The 20,326-nt window shown below is 42.6% G+C and overlaps 1 protein-coding gene across 3 annotated transcripts in view; it reads right to left on the bottom strand.

Annotated features, from left to right (window-relative positions):
• The window catches only part of PISD (phosphatidylserine decarboxylase), a 40,964-nt gene that overhangs the window by 20,167 nt on the left and 471 nt on the right, over window positions 1-20,326 (bottom strand). Inside the window, exons 2-4 of one of the 3 annotated variants that reach the window (XM_044989946.1) lie at window positions 15,726-15,823; window positions 12,380-12,490; window positions 4,281-4,456 (exon numbers count right to left, since the gene is read on the bottom strand). In XM_044989946.1, coding sequence (XP_044845881.1) covers window positions 4,281-4,456; window positions 12,380-12,490; window positions 15,726-15,823 — 385 coding nt within the window. Of the gene's footprint in view, window positions 1-4,280; window positions 4,457-12,379; window positions 12,491-15,725; window positions 15,824-20,326 lie in introns of those variants that run through there. The other 2 variants (XM_044989948.1, XM_044989949.1) reach the window with 2 other exon arrangements.

Genomic DNA, 20,326 nt, shown 5'->3' with positions numbered 1-20,326 from the left:
CTAGTGCATAAGAACCAGTTACTGAAAATGACTGTCTTAGTTTCAATGATGTGCAGCATCAGTGGTGAAAAAACAAATGAAATACGTAAAATTTCAGCTTTAAAGAAACTACATGTGACATACAGCTCTTCCATTCAGGACTGATTTAATGCTTTGATGAAGGAAAATCATGAGAAGACAACAAACCCTTGAAAACAATATTTAAGCCTTCGTTTAGTGACAAATATTAATCATACAGCCTGTATGAAAGTTTTCAAAATATACTTGAGGCAGTGAGAAGAAATTGCTTCTATCCAGTTTCATTCTTTGATATTCCAATTCTACTTTTTTGTTGATCAAGATGAATCAATATTGACATATTATATTTAGTTACATACTAAAAGAATTCAATTAGGAATAATTATTTTAAAATTTATTTCTGATTGTGCATGAATATATACACTTAAACAGAATTAAAAACCAAGCTCTTTCACAAGGGACCATATCTACCTGTGTGTTTTCACCAAACCTAGCACAAATAATAAGCGTTTTGCCAGTTATCACCCAAAATACTTCACTTCAGGAGAATATTTAAGTCTTTAGGTACAAGAATTAAAACAACTAGATGTAGAATTCAAAATGTGACATCCTAGCAAACGCTAGGATTTTAGGAAGGTATTTATTTTTTACCTTGATCAATGGATTCATCTTATACAAAGCAAAAAAAACGAATAATGTTAAGTCATCAGGTGAATCTTCCTCAGTGGAAACCCATATATTGAAGGAGGATAAAAATAATTGTATTTAAAGTAACTATTGTAATACTTGAAATTAGACAATTGTTTGAATCTATTTTTACTATTTATATAATGACTATCACAATATTGTGACTAGTATTGTGTGTCAACACATACTGGTGTCAGTGTTTAGTATTAAGCTACATATTTATTCTCCTGTATGTTTATATCTATAGTCAGGACCACAAAGGACAACATATGCTGTTGTATTTGTGATAAAAATAACTAGGTCTTGCTTTTGTGCCAGTTATATATAAATATATATTTTAATTGAAAAAAATATAGGTCCAGCATTTTAAATAGGAGTTTTATTCTTCATGGTGCCCCTTTTATGAGCTGCTTTTGTTAGCCCTTGGACCACACTACAAACAGGAACTATTTTTAGATACTTGGGAGGGGCAGACATTATGGTGATGGGGGCCATATATGTACAGAGAGATTAGATTTTACCCCTACACTCACTGGCCCTGGACAGCTGACCCTGTGTCAAAATAGTGTATGGGTCACCTCGGAGACCACAGACACCACAATAAGTTGACCTAGACTAGGGAGAGACTCTCTGAATATATTACGTCTCTAGCTCTCTATTACCCCTAGCCTCTGTTCGGCAGAGAATGGAGATGGATGGCAGGAGAGAGATCACTTGATCACTGCCTGTTAGGTTCACTCCCTCTGGGGCACCTGGCATTGGCCATTGTCGGTAGACAGATACTGGGCTAGAGGGACCTTTGGTCTGACCCGGTACGGCCATTCTTATGTTCTTATGTAGCTGCCTTTCCTGCAGAAGTGAATCTCTTTCTATATGGAATTGTCAGGTCAAAGAACACAATATAGGATAGTCTGACTTATGTCTCTTCAAACACACACACAACCCAGGACCTGTGGAATTAGGAAATTGCAGCAGAAGACTAATACTGTTCAGAAGTTAGGGGTATGCACAGCAGCTTCTTTCCCCAGTCCAGTACTGCAGCATTTCAGATGCCTCTCAGATCCATAAAAAGAACAGGAGTACTTGTGGCACCTTAGAGGCTAACAAATTTATTTGAGCATAAGCTTTCATGGGGTATAGCTTATGCTCAAATAACTTTGTTAGTCTCTAAGGTGCCACAAGTACTCCTGTTCTTTTTGCGGATACAGACTAACATGGCTGCTACTCTGAAACCTCTCATATCCATGTTTTCTCTCTCTATAAACTGTCTGCGGGCTCATCCCCTGGTTTTATAAACAAGGAGATAACCCTCTTCTCTCCCTTGCCAAGTTTGCTTCCAGGGATGCCAAAAATGCACAGAAGGGAAATAATGCAAAACCACAAGTCAGCAAAAGTAGATGCTCCAGTTTCCAGTGAAAGACACAATACAGCTATTATTTTGTTTAAACCCTCCATTGTTTGTAACACCCTCTTTGAAGTCTGAAAATTGTTTCTCTCTTTTCCAGGTATTTCCCATTTGGCAGCAGAAACTTACAAGTCCCATTTATGGTACATAAAGCCACAAAATATTTTACTAACCCTATTCTAAATAAGCTCAAGCAGGTTGGGAAAGCGAAGCATGGAAGATAGATCACATATAAATTCCTCACAAACTGTTACAGTCCAAACTGCTCACATCTGGACTCTTCGGATCAAATCCAATTTGGGTCCCAAGTAAAAGTCAGTTTAGGGATTTCAGTCTAGTCCCTAATATACATATGCCCAAAACACAACTGACCAAGCACTCAGAAATGGAAGAGGAACAGAAGGATGCTACAGGTCAGATTGAGGCAGAGGAGCATGTCCTGCACTGGCATCAGACCCTCATTTTCAGAAATGCCAAATTTACTCAAAAACAGAAAACGGGGTGGGGTGAATAAAGCAGTTTGTAACTAGCTGCCTATATGTTTTGCAACAAAAGAAACCTAACATATACATTATAAACTGTTTGGTCAATGTGGAACTGTATAATGTATTTAATGTTCTGTAATCTTCTGTTCTTTAATGGGGTTGTGTAATTTTTTTTTTAAATGGGTCATTTAGGGTACTACAGAACACGTCCATACACCTGATATTCATACTTCAGCTTCACAACAACTTAAAGACAAAGTGACAACACTAAAGATCTACAATCACTAGAGTAGAGAAGGAACCACCTTTGAAGGGACAAGCTCTCCTTAATGGTGTGGATGAGCTAGAATCATTAGAGATTAAGATGATATTCTTCTGCAGGAAATAGTTCTCAGCAGATGTTCACAAGGGATCTAGATAAGAACTGCCTTCATACTAATTCTGAATAGTAGTCACATTTGCATGGTACACTCCCTATCCAAGGATCTCAAAGCTTTTCACAAATATTAATTTAGCCTCAACTTTCTTGTGAGACAAACAAGAATTACCCACGCTTTCACAGGGGAAAAAATGAATGCATAGAGAGATTATGTGACTTGCCAAAGATCATGCTACAACTCAGTGGCAGAAGTGAGAACACAACCAGTAATTCCTGATTCCCACTCTTTTGTTTAGGGGTTAGACAGAGCAATCTCCTTTACATGCTGTAGACACACTTGTTATCCACTAGGATAATAAACTCATCACAAAATGTTTTTCAATGCTCATATATGTAACTGCAGAATGCCACTACTGTAACATATACCAGGGGTTGGCAACCTTTCAGAAGTGGTGTGCCAAGTCTTCATTTATTCACTCTAATTTAAGGTTTCGCGTACCAGTAATACATTTTAATGTTTTTAAAAGGTCTCTTTCTATACGTCTATAATATATAACTAAACTATTGTTGTATGTAAAGTAAATAAAGTTTTTAAAATGTTTAAGAAGCTTTATTTAAAATTAAATTAAAATGCAGATATCCCCGGACTGGTGGCCAAGACCCGGGCAGTGTGAGTGCCACTGAAAATCAGCTCGCGTGCCGCCTTCAGCACACATGGCATAGGTTTCCTACCCCTGATGGACACTTACTGTATTTCCTGTTTTAATAAAAAATTAGCTGCGGATGGCTTTGTGTGGCTTTTATGCTAGATTCCATTTCAATACTCAACCGTTAGCAAATTTTTCAAAGTGCATTAAATCTTCAGATATGCTACCAACTCACTAGCATTGTAAGAGTACTCCAAGGCTGGGACATGAGAACATTTCTTCTACTGAGCACAAGAACTGAAATTCCTTTAGAATCGCTGCAAACCCCACGCCTTATGCTTTATGCCAGCGAATCATCTTTAAATTCTATCACTAAGATACAAGTAAAAAAGAAACTGACTTAAACTGTCCAAGCTGCATCTGTTACAATTGTTAGAAGAAATGTGTTGGCTGTACTAAGAAGAGAGAGACACCTACAGTTCTTAACATATCATTACATTGGCTTTAGCAAACAGGACTGGGAGGTGAGGAAAAACGCTTTATGTCTTCTGTTGGTTCTGGTAACAGAACACAATCCAATTTTTCCTCTTGTTGAAAGGAAGCAGAAAAGTATGTAGCAAAATGTGGCATGTGGTACAAACCCATCACAAATATCTTACCTCCCATTCGCTTGCAAGCTTGATTGGTATCTCAATGCCCAGTTTCTCCAGCTGCTCCTCCTTGTACTTTTCATATTGTCTGTATCCTGCATATCCCCCACCTGTGGCCACCAGAAAGTGGAAGGGGCGCAGTCGGAATGTTCGCACTACCGGTGCAGCGTGAAGCTTTCTCCTGTCTAACAAGAAGAGGCAGATCTTTAGGAAACAGGGCAGCTACAGAGTAAAGACGAAGTTATAAGGGAGGAAGGTCAGATCAGATACTGAGAATGTTATAGATGCATGCAGTCATGTCCCACTGACACACAAGATGCATACAAGGTCCTGTTACTAAGGATGCACATACATAAAGATGGATCACTGCTGACAGCAGCCACTTCCTGAAAGCATGACTTGAGATTTAAAAGTATCGCTGATCCCCAACCTCCGTATCAGAAGACACTCTGGAAATCAAGAAAATCTTGTTTTCTCAGATTGTTTGGCTGGGGCCTGATGAAAATAGCACCCATTATTGATGCATGAGGAAAGGCGCTGACAAGATTTCCAGTACAAATCCAATACAAACTTTAAACAGACAAATCACGAGAAGTTAGCTGAAGGCTGACGCTGGCATGATACTGACCAAAACCAAAAGATCGTATCGAGAATTCCTCCCTGGATTTTAAATATCCACTGGAGTGGTAAATGTCACCTGACCCCATTTCCAGCAAACATCTTAGATGGGAAGTACACTTGAATTCTAGCAGAAATGTAAAGATGAAGGCTCTTTCTACACCAGAAACTTAACTGTTCTAACTACAAAAATATTTAAATATGGTTACTGCTTACACAATTTCCCTCTCCAAAGCAGACAGTGATGGTATCCAACTGTATTATACCTCTCCCACTAGGAAGTGGGGATCTAGAATATCATTTGGTTAGCACAGTTCTCAGCGATACAATCCTGTCAACACTGCTCAGGGAAGCTGCACTGGCACCTTGTAGCTAGCGTCAAACACATTTAAGTAAGGCTGTTATTTCATAGACTTTAGAACAGAAGGGACCCTAGTCTGACCTCCAAGGGCAGCCTCCTCATTGGTGAATCGAACCCCAATCTCCCTTGTGACAGACAGGGATACTCGCCACTAATAAGGAACATAGTTGTTCAACGTGCTGCTCCCAGTGTGTGCAGGATGGAAGCGTTTAACAAACTGCAATGGCTATGGAGGGTTTTTGTTTCTTTGGTTTTTTAAATGTGCTCTTATGTTACTCCACATTTAAATGCTCTTTCCCATCTTTCTCCCTCCATTTGATATATGCGTTACTCTAATTACTCCTGAGGGCAGTCTGTGCCAAAAATTTAAAAATTCTGCACACAATATTTTAAAAGTCTGCAAATTTTGTCAAATAAATGTGGAGACTCCAGCATGGCACTGAGGAGCACAGGCCACTAGCTGCACAAAGGTGGGAGATCACTGTGCAGCACCTCCATCTCCTCCTTCCCCCCCCCCCCCGGACACGGACTCAGCAGTGAGGCTGCACCCAACCCTGATATAGCGCAAGGACTGGGACTGCCCCAGAAACACCCCAGGGCCCTGCCCCTCTGTGCCAGGTGCACCAGGTGTGGGCAGGCAGGCTCAGCAAGGTAGGATCAAAGTGTGGCGGGGCTTAGTGTGAGGGAATCCAGGTGTGGGTTAACAGGGCTCTGTGTGGGGCAATCTAGGTGCACGTGGCTCAGTGGGGGGCCTGGGTGCGGGGGGATTGGATGCACAGGGACTTCTTGGGGGATTCTGGGTGCAATGGTAATGGAACTGTGCAGCGGGGTCCAGGTGAAGGTGGTTGGGGCTCAGCAGAGGGGAGGGGTCTGGGTGTATCTGGGGATAGAGCTCGGCGGGGGGTCTGGGTAAGGGGGCTCAGTGGGGGGATTCCAGATGCTGGGGGAGTGGGGCTCAGTGGGGTGGGGATCTAGGTGGTTGGTCGGGGTAGTCCAGGTGCAAGGGGAGTGGGGCTTGTCATGGGGGGTTCTGGGTGCGGGGGGGTGAGTCTCGGTGGGATGGGCTGGGTATGACGGGGTCTGGATGCATAGGGGTTGGGTGGATGGGGGAGCAGCTCCCTGTACAGTGATTCCCCCCACCTCTGCAGCTGAGAGATAGGTGCAGGAAGTGTGGTGGTGGTGATGGTGGTGAGTTTGCAGAGCTACAACCGGGGGAGAAATATGGGGGTGGGTCGGACATGGCCCCAAATGCCGTGCAGGGGAAGAGGAAGTCCCGTCCTTTCCAGCCAAGCCAGGACTAACAGCTGAGCCTGGCGGAGGGTAGGAGCCACCAGCCGGGTCTTCCTCAGTCCCGCCCCTTTCCCCACTGCAATTTACCTCTCTGCCCGCTGCCCCGGGCACCTGAAACATACTGCTGGGGAGGGTCATATGACCACTCTTGTGGCTTCCCTTTGCTTCCCCGTCAGAAAGTCATTTTTTCTGTGGAAAAGCAAAGAAATCTGTGGGGAACATAAATTCTGTGCATGCACAGTGGCACAGAATTCCCCCAGGAGTAATTACTCCTCCTGCTGCCCCCCTCCAACACAGTTTGCCTTTCTGATTCCCTAGCTCCATCTTTGACTTTGTATTCGTTTCCTCTACTCTACCTTTCCTGCAATTTGTCTGCTCTTCACATCATCTATTTTTCATAGCTTCCATTTATATAGCCCCCTGGGTTTCTTTTATGGTTTACAACTATCTTTTTTCTACATTTGCCTTCCCTTCTTCAAATAGTCTGTACCTTTATTCTCCCTTGTCAGCTAGGCACATGGTCGGATATATACTTGTGTAATGGGACCTGGGACTAAAGGAGCCTGCCTTGAGGAAATCAGCACCATTAGTCGTCGAGATCAATTACTACAAAGTAAGAAAGCATAGCCTCATACATGAGGATCAATCACCAATCTAGGCTGGATCATCGAGACTCATGTTAACAAGGTACATTGCCCGATCTTGGGCAAGGAACGAACAGCTCCGCATCACAGTATTTTGGATTTATTTTCTATCTTTATATATGGGGTCCCTCAAAGAGGTGCTACTTCACCATGGTTAAATATTAGAAGTTTTACAGTGAATAATCAGCTGCTGGAGACAGAAACAAGGCATTATATAGAATTACAGTATAATATAACTTTGTGGTTCTCACCACAGAGGTCCCAAGCACCATAGCTTTCATGGCTAGATGGTAAGGGGGATCCTGAAACCCTATGGTTAGATGCAGGCAGGGGTGTCCCCGAAACTTTTTTCGGTTGTAGCATTGGGTCATGGTACGGAAAACATTGAGAACCACTAATGTTGCTAATAATAATTGTTAATTGGCAAGCTCCTCTTGCACAAGAAACAAGCCTTACACATTGCAATGTTTCCATTTTCTGGCAAGGAGGATACTTCTATGCTGCATTGTTACAGAGCAACAATGAGAGAGCAATAATAATGAATGCTAATACCAGTACATTACAATAGCAGCACAAAACAAACGAGGGAAAGTGACAGCAGAAAGTGTTCTCCTCCCAAAATCTTTATAACAAAAAAGTTGAAAAACCCAGGCCTACTAGGCTAGTTGGGTATTTTAAAATGTGTTGATAATTCTGATATTCATACTGCAGCCAATCTGATACCACATCATTAATGTACCGCATCAAAGAGGCAGCACTAATGAATAAGAATCACTTGGTTTTGGAAAGAACTACCAAAGGAAAAAATCTGTCTGGGTGTGGATGAACTAGACTCAGTGGGGAGTTAGGAAGCACTGCCCAAGGAACAAGGTCCCAGAATCAATTTGCCAAAGAACTGGGTATCATGTCCATAGCATTTCTCTGAGGAGTGGAGGAACCAGAATCAAACACAAAGGGCCTGCTCCTGATCCCACTGAAGTCAACAAGTAGCACTGAGCCCTGAGGTTAGGGATCCCTTACAAACTAGCACATTATTTAAGAAACAAGAATATTGAATCGTTAGGCACTGTCGGAGAAAAACTCGGTTCTCGCTTTCTGTTTGGGTGCAGCAAAATCAAATACTTTATTCTTTCTCTAGTAATTACAATAGAGGGAGGGAGTGTCCTAGGAAACAGGGTTGCCCCTTGTCCCGGACAGGTCTCTCTCAATTAGTAAACAATTACAGCAAGCATTTATACCTTTGTTACAGACAATAGCTAGCAATCATGGAGACAGTAAATGAGAAACAACTGCATTTGTTTATACATAAGCCTTTCTGCTATCTTATTTGTTTCACTACTAGAAAAAGCAAGACTGCATATTTGGTTATCTGAATTGCAAGGTCGTAATAACTTTTCACACAGTTCACTCCGTCTCACATTATCTTGCTTCTACAAATCTCACATCATTAGGGTCACAGCTAGCCTAACTCATGCTAACTAACTGACATGCATTAAGAGCCCTTCAAATCCTTGTTAATTATTTCCTGGCTTCCACAGCACCTAAAAAGGACCAAATCCCTTTCTTGTAATGTGGCAACACAACAGTAAGATGGTTTATCAAAATCTGTGAAGTTTTAACCATGAGCAAAAAACCACTAGCCTAGTATGCATCATTTTTAGTGTCTGGATGCTCTACTAATCTTCAGTGCTTATACTAAAAAAGGAAACTTGATAAAAGGACCCATCTATCAAGTTTTTGCCTCACTGAAGTCTTGTTTACTTTATTTAATTTCATTTTTATGCACATAAACTTAAAAAAAGTGTACTCTGATCAATGTACCTTAAAATCTGTCTTTACATATAATTAAGGCTACGACTTTGTCACGAAGGTCACGGAATCCGTGACTTCCAAAGACCTCCATGATTTCAGCCTGTTGAGGCTGGAAGCTGCAGGGCCCTGCCGCTGCCTGCGGTGGCTGGGAGCTACGGCTCCCAAGCTCCCGGCCACTGCTGGCCTGGGGTACTCCATTGCTCCCGGCTCTGGGAAAAAATAAAGAATATGGCAAAAAGGTTCTGAAGCTCCAGGAAAAAAGTTTACATCAAGAGGAGGATATTCAGTAAAGGATGGGGAAAATTTAGAATTGTTAGATGTTTGAGGGGAAAAGTCTCATTTATTTCTCTCTTTGAATTTATAAAAATATCTGTAGCCACCCATCCTATGCTCAGGGCACCTGGCTTAGTAAATAAATATGAACAACGTCCAATAGATAAAAAGATATCAATCAAAGCCCTCTAACACACAGCTGCCCACCTCCCCTAAAACCAAAGGGGGAAAAAAAAAAAAAGAGGCTTTGCAGTGTGCCCAGAAGTTAACAAATCTAGGCTCCGGTGAAATAAAAGGGTAGCGAGTTCCAAAGTCAAAGCATCTCTCAGAGAAGAGCTCCCTCCTATTTATATCCAGGAGACTCCAGTTCAAGAGTCTCTACTGATTTCAGCTGTGATAGTATGGCATGAGGAGGAAATTCTCTCAGGTAACCAGATCCCAAACCATTTAGAGCTTCATGGGTAAAAATTTAGTACCTTGAATTCAACTTGCTCAAGAGTGACTGGAAGTTTTATCTTCTCCACACTCCCCAGCACAAGTGCCACAATACTTCTAATTCAGGAAATGTGGGATCGAACCTTTGATCTTTGGAATGGCAGTGTAACATGCTGTGCCTAAGTCAAGTTATTTTTTCTGGATGAACCTCCATCTCCTCGTAAAGGACAAAATAGGTTTTCAAACTCCAATGTGACAAGATTGCAGAAATTAGTTACTTATTTTGGCAACAGTGCCATGTTCAGTGCAGCTGGTACTGCCAGTGACTTCAATTGAACATCCCGTTCCCTAAAGATATTAAGAGTGACGGGAGTTCAGCAGTGAGCTGAGCAAGGAGCTAAGGAAAGCTTGTGTCTAGGCAGATTTAAACAAGAGGAAACAGCATCTGAATAAGTTTAGGTCTTCAGATTAATGTTAGAACTCTGTACAGACAAGATCAAACTCATACGTTGTTTCAGATCCCTTCTAACCTCTTAATCGGGGTCAGCAAACAAGGAGAAGTGGAATTTTCCTTCTCTGGACACAGGGCAGGACATAAGACCCTGCTGCAACACTTCGTCCTCCTCCTCCACCCAGAACAAAAGTGAACTGTACAGAGCAATAGTGGATTGGGAGTGCTCGAATTCCACCAAACACTGGGACTTTATTGAACAAGAAAATTGTAGCTGTGTAAATATTAATAGGTTACTATGGATTAATTTAAAAGAATCACCCCATTGAGAAATGTATAAACATCCTTTAGCAAAGGCTATCCTACAGGTTTGGGACAGAACTAGAGATAAAATAAATTCTTTTCCCTTGCCAATGACACCCACTGCAAATAATCCATATTTTAACTCAACCCATGACCCAGAGAATTTTAAAAACTGGGAGAGACATCAAATACATACATGGTTGACCAGCTGTTCACCAAATAATTTTTTAAACTTATTTAGAAATCAAAATTAACTTTAACTGGTCCACTCTCCCATGGTACCAGTACCTTCAAATTAGGTATTATGTTTCTCGACTGTCTAGAAAATTTGTTTTATACGGAAAGCTAATTTTAATAGAAGCAATGGCTTCTGGATGATTAGGAAGCCCTCCTCAAAAATCTAATTTATATCAATCTTTGCAGACAGCTTTCCTAATGAAAAAAGTCCATATATGACATGCTGGGAAAAGGACCTGGATAGACAAACTATCCTAGAGGAAAGGGGTTTGAACTGGAGAAGAGGACCTGCAACCTCAGTCTGTAGCACACTAAAACAAAATTTCTTAAAGATACTGTTTCAGAGGTACCAGTCAGGTTAAAAATATAAGTATATACTAAACGAGGATAAATGTTGGAGAAATTGTGGTAGAAAGATTTTATGTATATATGGTGGACAAGTCCAATTGTTAGAGGGCATTGGAATGTAATATTGGATTACTAATCATAAATTTTTGGATATTTATTACCAAATGATCCTAGGGCTTCCTTGTGGACCTGGTCACACTCAAAAGAATTAATCTTCCATCTGCTAGTAACTGCTAGACTACTGATAACCTCTCATTGGAAAAAACAAAAAGCGTCCAAAACTAGAGGAATGGTTCAAAAAATGGGTAGTTATGGGGAAATTAACGCAGCAATTACATACTCAACAAAGTAGACAGAAGACAAATAGATATTTAGATATCTGGTTGCTATTTATTCAATTCTTGGACAAACAAACAAAAGTACTTCTTCACATAACACACTCTCTGCCTGTGGAATTCATTGCCAGGGGATGCTGTGAAGGCCAAAACTATAACTAGGTTAAAAAAAGAATGAGATAAATTCACAAAGGATGGGTCCATCCATGGCTATTAGCCAAGATGGTCAGGGACACAACCTCACGCTCCGGTTGTCCCTAAGCCTCTGCCTGCCAGATGCTGGGACTGGACGACAGGGGATGGATCGCTTAATAAATTGCCCTGTTCTGTTCTGAAGCATTTGGCACTGGTCTCTGTCAGAAGATAGGACAATGGGCTAAGATCAGTGTTCGTCACTATTTTTGAAGTGTGGGCCACTTTAGCAAAAAAATTCAATGTGAGAGCCACATGGGGTGGGGCTGAGGGGTTTGGAATGTGAGAGGTGGCCCAGGGTAGGGCAGAGAGTGAGGTGTGGGGGTGAGGGCTCTGGCTGGGGCTTTGGGGTGGGGCTGAGGATGAGGAGTTTGGGGTGCAGGCAGGCTGAGAACAACCCCCAGCCCTCTCCCTGCTGGCAGCAGCTAGCTCTGGAGAAGGAGCCCTCTCTCCCCACTGCCAGCAGGCAGCACAGGAGCTCCAGGGCTGGGGGAGAGGCCCACAGCAGCTCTTCAAGGCCCAACTTGCTCCCCTCCCCAGGTCTCTGCTGCATAGCCCTTTAGAGCTGCTGCGCGGCTATTTATAGCCTGCTGCGCGGCCGCGCATCTTAGAGGGAACTTAGGGAGCCGCACTTAGGGTCGATGGGAGCTGCCACTGGCTCGCGGGCCTTGTAATGAAGAACACTGTGCTGGATGGACTATTGCTCTAATTCAGTATGGCCATTCTTACGTTTTTCTCACGTACATTTGCCTGCAGAAAAAAACAGCACACCTGTCCAATATTTTTAAATATTAATGTTTGATACTTGCCTGGTTTGATAAATAGGAGTAGAGTCAGTAGTCTCACTGAATTTAATAAAATCACCAGAAACAACACATCTTGGATGGTGCTAAGAGGCTCACTCTGTAATATGGTGACACCTTATTAATGAGAGATTTGATTATTATATTACTGCATAATGTTTCTCAAAACACAATAAAAAAGCTCACAATTGTAATGATCATTTAGTTTCTGATATTTATATGGCAAGGATTTATCAAACTTCCTAAATAAATAGTTATATGAAAACGAACTGTAATATTTGCCCTCAAAGTGAGAGGGCCATGCCCAGATGGGCAGCATAACTATGAGGGCAAACATTCTGTACATGCCACTGCGTCTTAAGCCTTGCTCCAGCTGCATGGAAAATTATGCTGGATTTCAACTCTACGCTGGAAAGGCAACAGTCCCTCCCTTAGCCCTGCCCTGATTCCCAAGTTCAGTCTCGTTAAGGCTACAAATAACTTGGAGTTCTAATCAACCTTAAGTTGTATTTAATCCTTCCACTTGTTACATAGCTATCACATGGCTGAAATTTGACTTAAATTGTGACCTTGATGTCCTGTTTTGAGGGAAGTATTTTAAAAAACCAAAACAATAGATAAAAGTCAAACAGGTTTCAGCCTGCTAATCTATCTGCTAAGCTCTGTTGCTTTTCTTCATATTATTCAGGATATGTTAAGCCTGATGTTCCCATACTAAATCATTCACTTCACAGCGTAAAACTCAAAACTATCATCTCAGAAGATTTCATATTAGTTAAAATGGTGTGGTTTATCGTCAGATTTATTATCTATGATTATGCTATTACACAGAGCTCAGTATGCATCCATACAAACGCCTTCACCTTCACAATTTCTGTCCAGCAAGACCTGCAAGATAGACAGACCTGGCTTGGTTCTTGGGCCACAGCCTTTTTGCCACAGGTACTCACAAGCAATTAGCTATCAAAGGAGGTCAGAACAAATAACGAAACCAGTCTATAGAAAGATGAGACTTACTCATTAATGACCCAGCCTCATTCCAAGTCTCTTACAAAATGCTGACTCAATTACTTTGACTGGTTCTAAAACAGGTATCAAAAGAATAGCAGTTTTGAGCTTCAGTATTTGCGGAAATAGGACATTGCCAATACCAGCCCTTTAAAAATTCCCCAGAGTACACTTAATGGCCCTGTATTAGTAATTTAAAAGGAAATGTGTTCTAGAGCAAAGGCTTAGGAGCTAGGAAGGTACTGTGTAATAAGAATGATTTGGACACTAGCTTGTTGTTTGATTTGCATATCTTAATTTCCTTGTGCTTCAATCAACCCAACTAGAAAAAGAGGTAAATCTGGAACACCTGGTTCCTACGGCTTGGTGGTTAGCGCTCCATCCTGCTAAGCAGATGTATGTTTGAGACCCAGCCTCCCACTCACCAAGATGGAAAAAACTGCAGCGAGCCACACAGCTCCTGGGAAAGAGAGGGAGTGCCTTGCCTTAACAACAGTATCATCTCTGGTAGATTAAAAAATAACATCAGTGAGTTCCAGAGGAAGCGCAATTGATACTTGAGATGATTTTGAAACTGCCTGTGATAAGTTATGAATATTATGTGTTGTCTACTGTATGGTTGTAAGTTAATAACAGTATTGTTAGGGACTGTGCAGATCCTGAGATGCGCTTCCCAGCAAACATTTAAGAGACAATGCAAGAGCTGTTCACTTTGATGCTCTAGCTTGACACCTTCCAGAGCTCACCAACCTGGTTTTGGGGCAGCCGGTCAAAGCCTGTGAGCAGACACAACAAAGAAGTTTGTCTGGATTTAAAGAGGCAACCCCTCAAAGGACAGAGGAAGAGCTAATGTGAACTCAGTTTCCAGAGGTTCAGAGTCTGGGGTAAAATAAGCCTGCCTAGGACTCTAGCTAACATGGACATGGATGTAGATCTTCTGTTGTTTTAAAATCCTCTCATGTGATGCTTTGTCCCTCCTGTTAATATTAAAACAATACTTGGGTTTAACAAGTCTGGTTGGTCACTATTCACCACTGGTACAAGCTCCCAAAGAAAAGAATTGCAGGTACTGAACCCAGTCAGAGCTGCTTGGGTAAGCATGGCTGATGTACAATATTGTACCCTAGAACCAGGTTTAAGATTGGGAGAATCACAAGATTCCACTCAGAGAGAGGTAAGGGCTAGCGAACCAAGACCTGAGTTGGCTGCACTCACAGGCCAGAGAGAGGTAAGAAGTGCAGCTAGCTCTGTAACCATGACTATCATCCTCAGATTGAAAGGAAGGCAGCTATGATGCAAAGCTTTGAGGATCATAAGGACTAAAGAGTGTGAAAAACAACTCAAAAGAAAAAACATGTGCTGCAGTCAAGATTTCCAGGTAACTAAAATACTTTTGTTGGGTGGAGTTGAGGATATTTCTAATTTCTGGGGAAACATCCCCCTGCATGGTTGAAAGTGAGATCAATTCTGCTTTTCCTGCTTTAGCAGAGGTTGAGCAGTGTTCTGGAGAAACCTCTCTTGAGTAGCTATTGAATAGTGCTATTGTAGCTGTGTTGGTCCCAGGATATTAGAATTGCTGTCATTTCAATCTACTCCTTCCACGGGTAATTGCAGATCAGGGGCAAGAGAAAGCAAGTTGTTTGCCATGATTGGGGAAGCTTACAATAAAGGTCCAGACTATTTGTCTGAAACACTCTTGCTGCTTAAGTTAAAAATTCTCCTTCCCGAGTATTAGCCAATATGAGCTCAAGCGAAGTTTGATCTATCTTCTGCATGGACAGTTTCTACAGTGAGAAGTGGAGATTTGCCAGTTTTATGTGATGAAATACGTTGGAAACAGGCACTGATTCCAAGAGCAATATACACACAATATTTCAAGTATGTATATACCAATTACATCCCTATTTAAAGTAACAGGGAAAAAGAGATTCTATTATTACCAATTCGCCTTCATTTAACATTTCTTCCTTTCACATGCTAATGTAATACTCTGTGTTGCTACAGTACCTTCTATCCAAAGATTTCAAAGAATTTTACAAAGAATTAAGCCTTATCAAAACTCCTATGAGATGGGTAAATATTCTCATTTTACAGATAGGAAAACAGAGGCACATATAAGAGTTGAGTGATTTTTGCAAGGTTACACAATAAGTTCATGGTACACTCAGAAACTGATTGCAGTCTCTTAATTTGGTCTTTTGCTTTAATCACTAGGCCATCATACCCCCAACAAGACTTACCTATTTGTAATCACCTATTACTTCAGCTTTGAACTGCTGTATTTGGAGAGAGCACTAGCACCCTGCAATTGAAAATATATAGGAGAAAAAGATCCCTCACATACCAGTGAAAAAGGTTCTGAAAGGTGGCTGTTTCCAGATGACCAGAGTCTTCCTCAGAGAGAGGTTCTTGTGCCAAGAGAAACGACAGTCAGTCAGCACACTATATACAACACAAAAGAGACATATGGACATATTTTACCATGTAAGTGTATATAATTAAACAAATACATCTAGATAAGCTGAATATTCAGAAGCAGACCCACAAATAAGAAATGATCTCAAAGATTATAATGAAATTCCTACTGAACCCATTACCTCCTAGCCTACTCTAACAGTTTTTCCACCATCTCTAGGAGATTGTGTCAACTTCTCTCACAAGATTTGGGTTATTTAAATGTTTAATCCACTTTAACTTGATTTTTTTTCTTTCAAAATATCAATTCATGTTCAAGTTACATTAATGCTCTTACAAAGATTCGCCCTTGAGGGAGGTAGTGTGTATGGATCTCTGGTACATCCTTCCCAGTTCAATTTATTAATGGCTTCGTCACATATATATTTTGTTCTATTTCCACCATGTTTGTGACTGTGAATACAATTTGCTTCATACCATGTTCTTATTTGTAATGCTGTTTGGAGCAAGATTTATTCCAGTTAAGGTTTTACAATATTCTGTTACAGTTAGTTCACTTCTTTTAATTCTGATGTCATCTTCTGTTTTACATACTGCCTGGGCTCAGATTTTCTACAGCCTGTTTGCAAAGTTCTGTCTCTCTCTCCTTTTTTAAACAGCAAATTAGTGCTGGTAAGAGGAGCTGGATGAGTGCCCTGGAGCCCAATTCTTCCCCTACCAGATACCAATAACTCCTTCTGAAGTTAATAAGAGTTTATTTGTATCATGCCAGAGAGAGAACACAGGCTCTGGAGACTTGCCAACATGCATCAACTTTGATCTGGAGGGAATGTTTACAATGGAGAAAGGAGTTCAGTCACCGTGGTCAATTCAAATGGCCTCTTGCCAACTCTGTTGGTAGATTCTGTGGTGTGATCACTTGGCCCCAGAAACATTTAATCTCAAATAGGTCAGTAAACAGCTGTCACGTGGGAACTTCTTTCAGTGACAACTCATTTGATGCAGACTCAAACATAAAGGTTAGAGGGTCCATGTCTATTATGGGTCTTGTGAAACATCTTGTCCCTTTATTTTTAGAATCACTCCATGGAGTATCGAGAGCTTAGATTCTCTCTCTCTTTCCCTGAAACCTGTTACTTTGTGCATTCTTGAACCGTGATGCCAAGTGGTTCTGCAGCTCTGAACACACACAGTGAAGCTCTTAACAAGCCAGCACAGTGAAGAGCTTCTCTCAAGAATTACACATTTAAAATTTACAGTTTAAGCTTTTCCACAACTATGCATCTGAAGAGGAGACATCTGAGAGGGGGAACAGGAGAAATATGCCTGTTCACAGTCTGTGAATAAACATGTTCTTGAAGCTTGGTCACACCATATGCTACCACTGGATGGGACTACAGGCCCAAGTTATTGGAAAATGAGAGCCAAGTGTTCTAGTGCTAATGAGCTTCTTCTCCTGAGAAGGGCGGAGCTCTTGCAGAAGCTAGTACAACCTGCTCATCCCGTGAATGTGGGTGCCATGAGTGATATGTCTCAGTAGCTCTCTCTCTAAAATCTCTGTGTTTTTTAGTTTGACACCACACTGAACTCAAAAGTGTCTTACTACGCTACAAGGCACTGCACCAACTAGAGTCTTTTGATTACATAAGTTGTCATTTCCTTATGTGCATGTCACAGTCTGATCAATGGAGGGCTCATAACTGTTTGACTTTAGGACAGAGTCCTACACATCTACAGACTTTACACTTAGGACACATCTCCTTTATTAAAATTCTCCAAAGGGCACCCAAGAATAGTCTCTCTCTTGTCCCACACTGATTGTGCATAAACTGAGGCCACGTCTATACAACAGGTGCTACAGCAGCACAGCTATGATGCTGTAGTGCCATAGACCACGTCTACACTACAACGGCATAGCTATTGTGTTGAAGCTGTGCCGTGATAGTTGAGTAGTGTAGACTCCTACATCAATGGAAGGTGGTTTTCCATCAGTGCAGTCAATCCACCTCTCCAAAATGTGGTACCTAGGTTGACACAACCATTCTTCCATCCATCTAGCCGCGTCTACTCTGGGGCTTAGGTCAACCTCAGTGCAGTGCTCAGGGTGCAAAATTTTCACACACCTGAGCAACACAGATAGGTCAATCAACATTTAAAGTGTAGATTTGGCCATAGTGTAGCCACTTTGTTGGAAAATATTTTCCTTGTAAGTTTAAGGTTTACTATGACTTAGTTGTCACATAAGCATTCCTTTATTAGTCCCAAAGGCCACTTGGTGTTGGTTACATCCAAAGTACAGATATAAGCATATACAGCTATATTCTATAACCCTCAACAATACAGTTATAAATACTGGCCAAAACACTTACAACAGATTCAGGCCCAGGAGACACCTTCTTACCATCGTGTGACCCGGGGGGTTAAAGGAAAAGATCTGACAACAGCCCCTAAAAACCTTGCTTTTTATACAATAAGTGACCCTGTTAGCATCTACAAACTCAAACATGTAAATGTATGACTATTTATCCTCATTCCACTATAACAAAACATACAGGGGAGGCGGGGGGCATTTAAGAATCACATAGCAATCATGTGACCCAGTCAAAAGAACTGTGGAGTGGGACTCAGAAATCCTGGGCTCTATTCCTGGCTCTGCTATTGGCCTGCTAGATTACCTTAGCCAAGTCACTTTACCCTGTCTCTGTCTCAATATCTCCATCTGTAAAATGGGGATAACAACATTTCCCTCCTCAAAGTTCTTTGAAATATGCTGATGAAAATTACGAGTTAAGAGCTTGGTATTATCACCATTACCTGGCCATAGCAGGATCTCAATGGCAAATCTACATGGTAACAGCTTTAATGACCACTAACTCCTACTAACAACATTTTCCTGTTAAAAAACAACAACACACACACTAGGAAATTCACTGACAAAAAGCTTCATTAACTCAGAGTTACAGTTGCCCTTTGGTATCCCATACCTTTCCAGAACACAGAATTCAGCAAAACTCAACCTTCTGAAAACCAGGAAATGAAGAGTTAAGGTTTTTATTCACACAGCTGCAACTCCTCATCTTTGAGTAATGCTCCAATACAGCCATAGCACATACTTGCATTCAGCTCCTGTTCAGCATAGTGCAAAAGCAACCTATAGCTGTTCCACACTCAAACTAGCCTACTCCACAAGAAGCATACCCCGTGCCTTATGCACATGCTATCCAACACTGTGCTTTCACTTGTCTGCCATTAAACCCACAGTCATCTCCTATCTAACTGCTAACACCCCATGGCAAGAACATTCCTGTGCCCCGCCAATTACACAAGCTACTCAAGGGAGCGCAGTGCTGAATCTCTCAAGGTGCATGGGCACCTCTTTCCCTGGATCACACACACCCTTGAGGGGTACAGCCCCCCAAGTGGCCTCATTTAATAAATCAGATCTCTGCCAAGCTGCTACACATAATCCTGCCACCATTCATACAGGGAATGCAGCTGGAGTCCATGTAAGGGCTACTGCTAGATCCCGGGAAGCAGAGTTGGGGTTGTGCTTAACTCTGAATTGCCTGATTTTCACAAGTTTGAGTTTTGCTGAACTCTGTCTTCTGGTCCGGAAAGGCACAATGGGGCAAACTTAACTGTAGGTTAAGGGAGGAGTTTTTGTCAGTAAATCATTCTTGTCACTTTGTCCTCAGTAACTAGAACCTATGTACCTGTCTGTCCTCGATAACTGAAGTGTAGCAACGAACACGCATGTTCAGACTCTCACTCCCAATGTATCTGAGCTGAGAGGAGTTGTTTGTATGGAAGGAGATGAAGGAGCGAGGCTGAGTTCAGATCCCCTCTGCCCTCACTGACCCTAGCTGAGGGATGTGGGCGAGCGGTGCCAACCCCCAGCTCCTCTGCCCTCACTGACCCTGATGTGGGGCGGGCGTGCCAAGCCCCAGCCCCTCTGCCCTCACTGACCCTGATGTGGGGCGGGCGTGCCAAGCCCCAACCCCTCTGCCCTCACTGACCCTGATGTGGGGCGGGGGTGCCAAGCCCCAGCCCCTCTGCCCTCACTGACCCTGATGTGGGGCGGGGGTGCCAAGCCCCAGCCCCTCTGCCCTCACTGACCCTGATGTGGGGCGGGGGTGCCAAGCCCCAGCCCCTCTGCCCTCACTGACCCTGATGTGGGGCGGGGGTGCCAAGCCCCAGCCCCTCTGCCCTCACTGACCCTGATGTGGGGCGGGGGTGCCAAGCCCCAGCCCCTCTGCCCTCACTGACCCTGATGTGGGGCGGGGGTGCCAAGCCCCAGCCCCTCTGCCCTCACTGACCCTGATGTGGGGCGGGGGTGCCAAGCCCCAGCCCCTCTGCCCTCACTGACCCTGATGTGGGGCGGGGGTGCCAAGCCTCAGCCCCTCTGCCCTCACTGACCCTAGCTGAGGTACATGGGGGGGGGAGTGCCCAGCCCCAGCCCCTCTGCCCTCACTGACCCTAGCTGAGGGACGTGTGTGTGTGTGTGTGTGTCGGGGGGGGGGGGTGCCCAGC

Source organism: Mauremys mutica, chromosome 16 (genome assembly GCF_020497125.1).
Source record: "Mauremys mutica isolate MM-2020 ecotype Southern chromosome 16, ASM2049712v1, whole genome shotgun sequence".
Lineage (NCBI taxonomy): Eukaryota > Metazoa > Chordata > Testudines > Geoemydidae > Mauremys > Mauremys mutica.
Note: the sequence above shows the minus strand (reverse complement) of the source record. Positions and strands in the feature narration are given on the sequence as shown.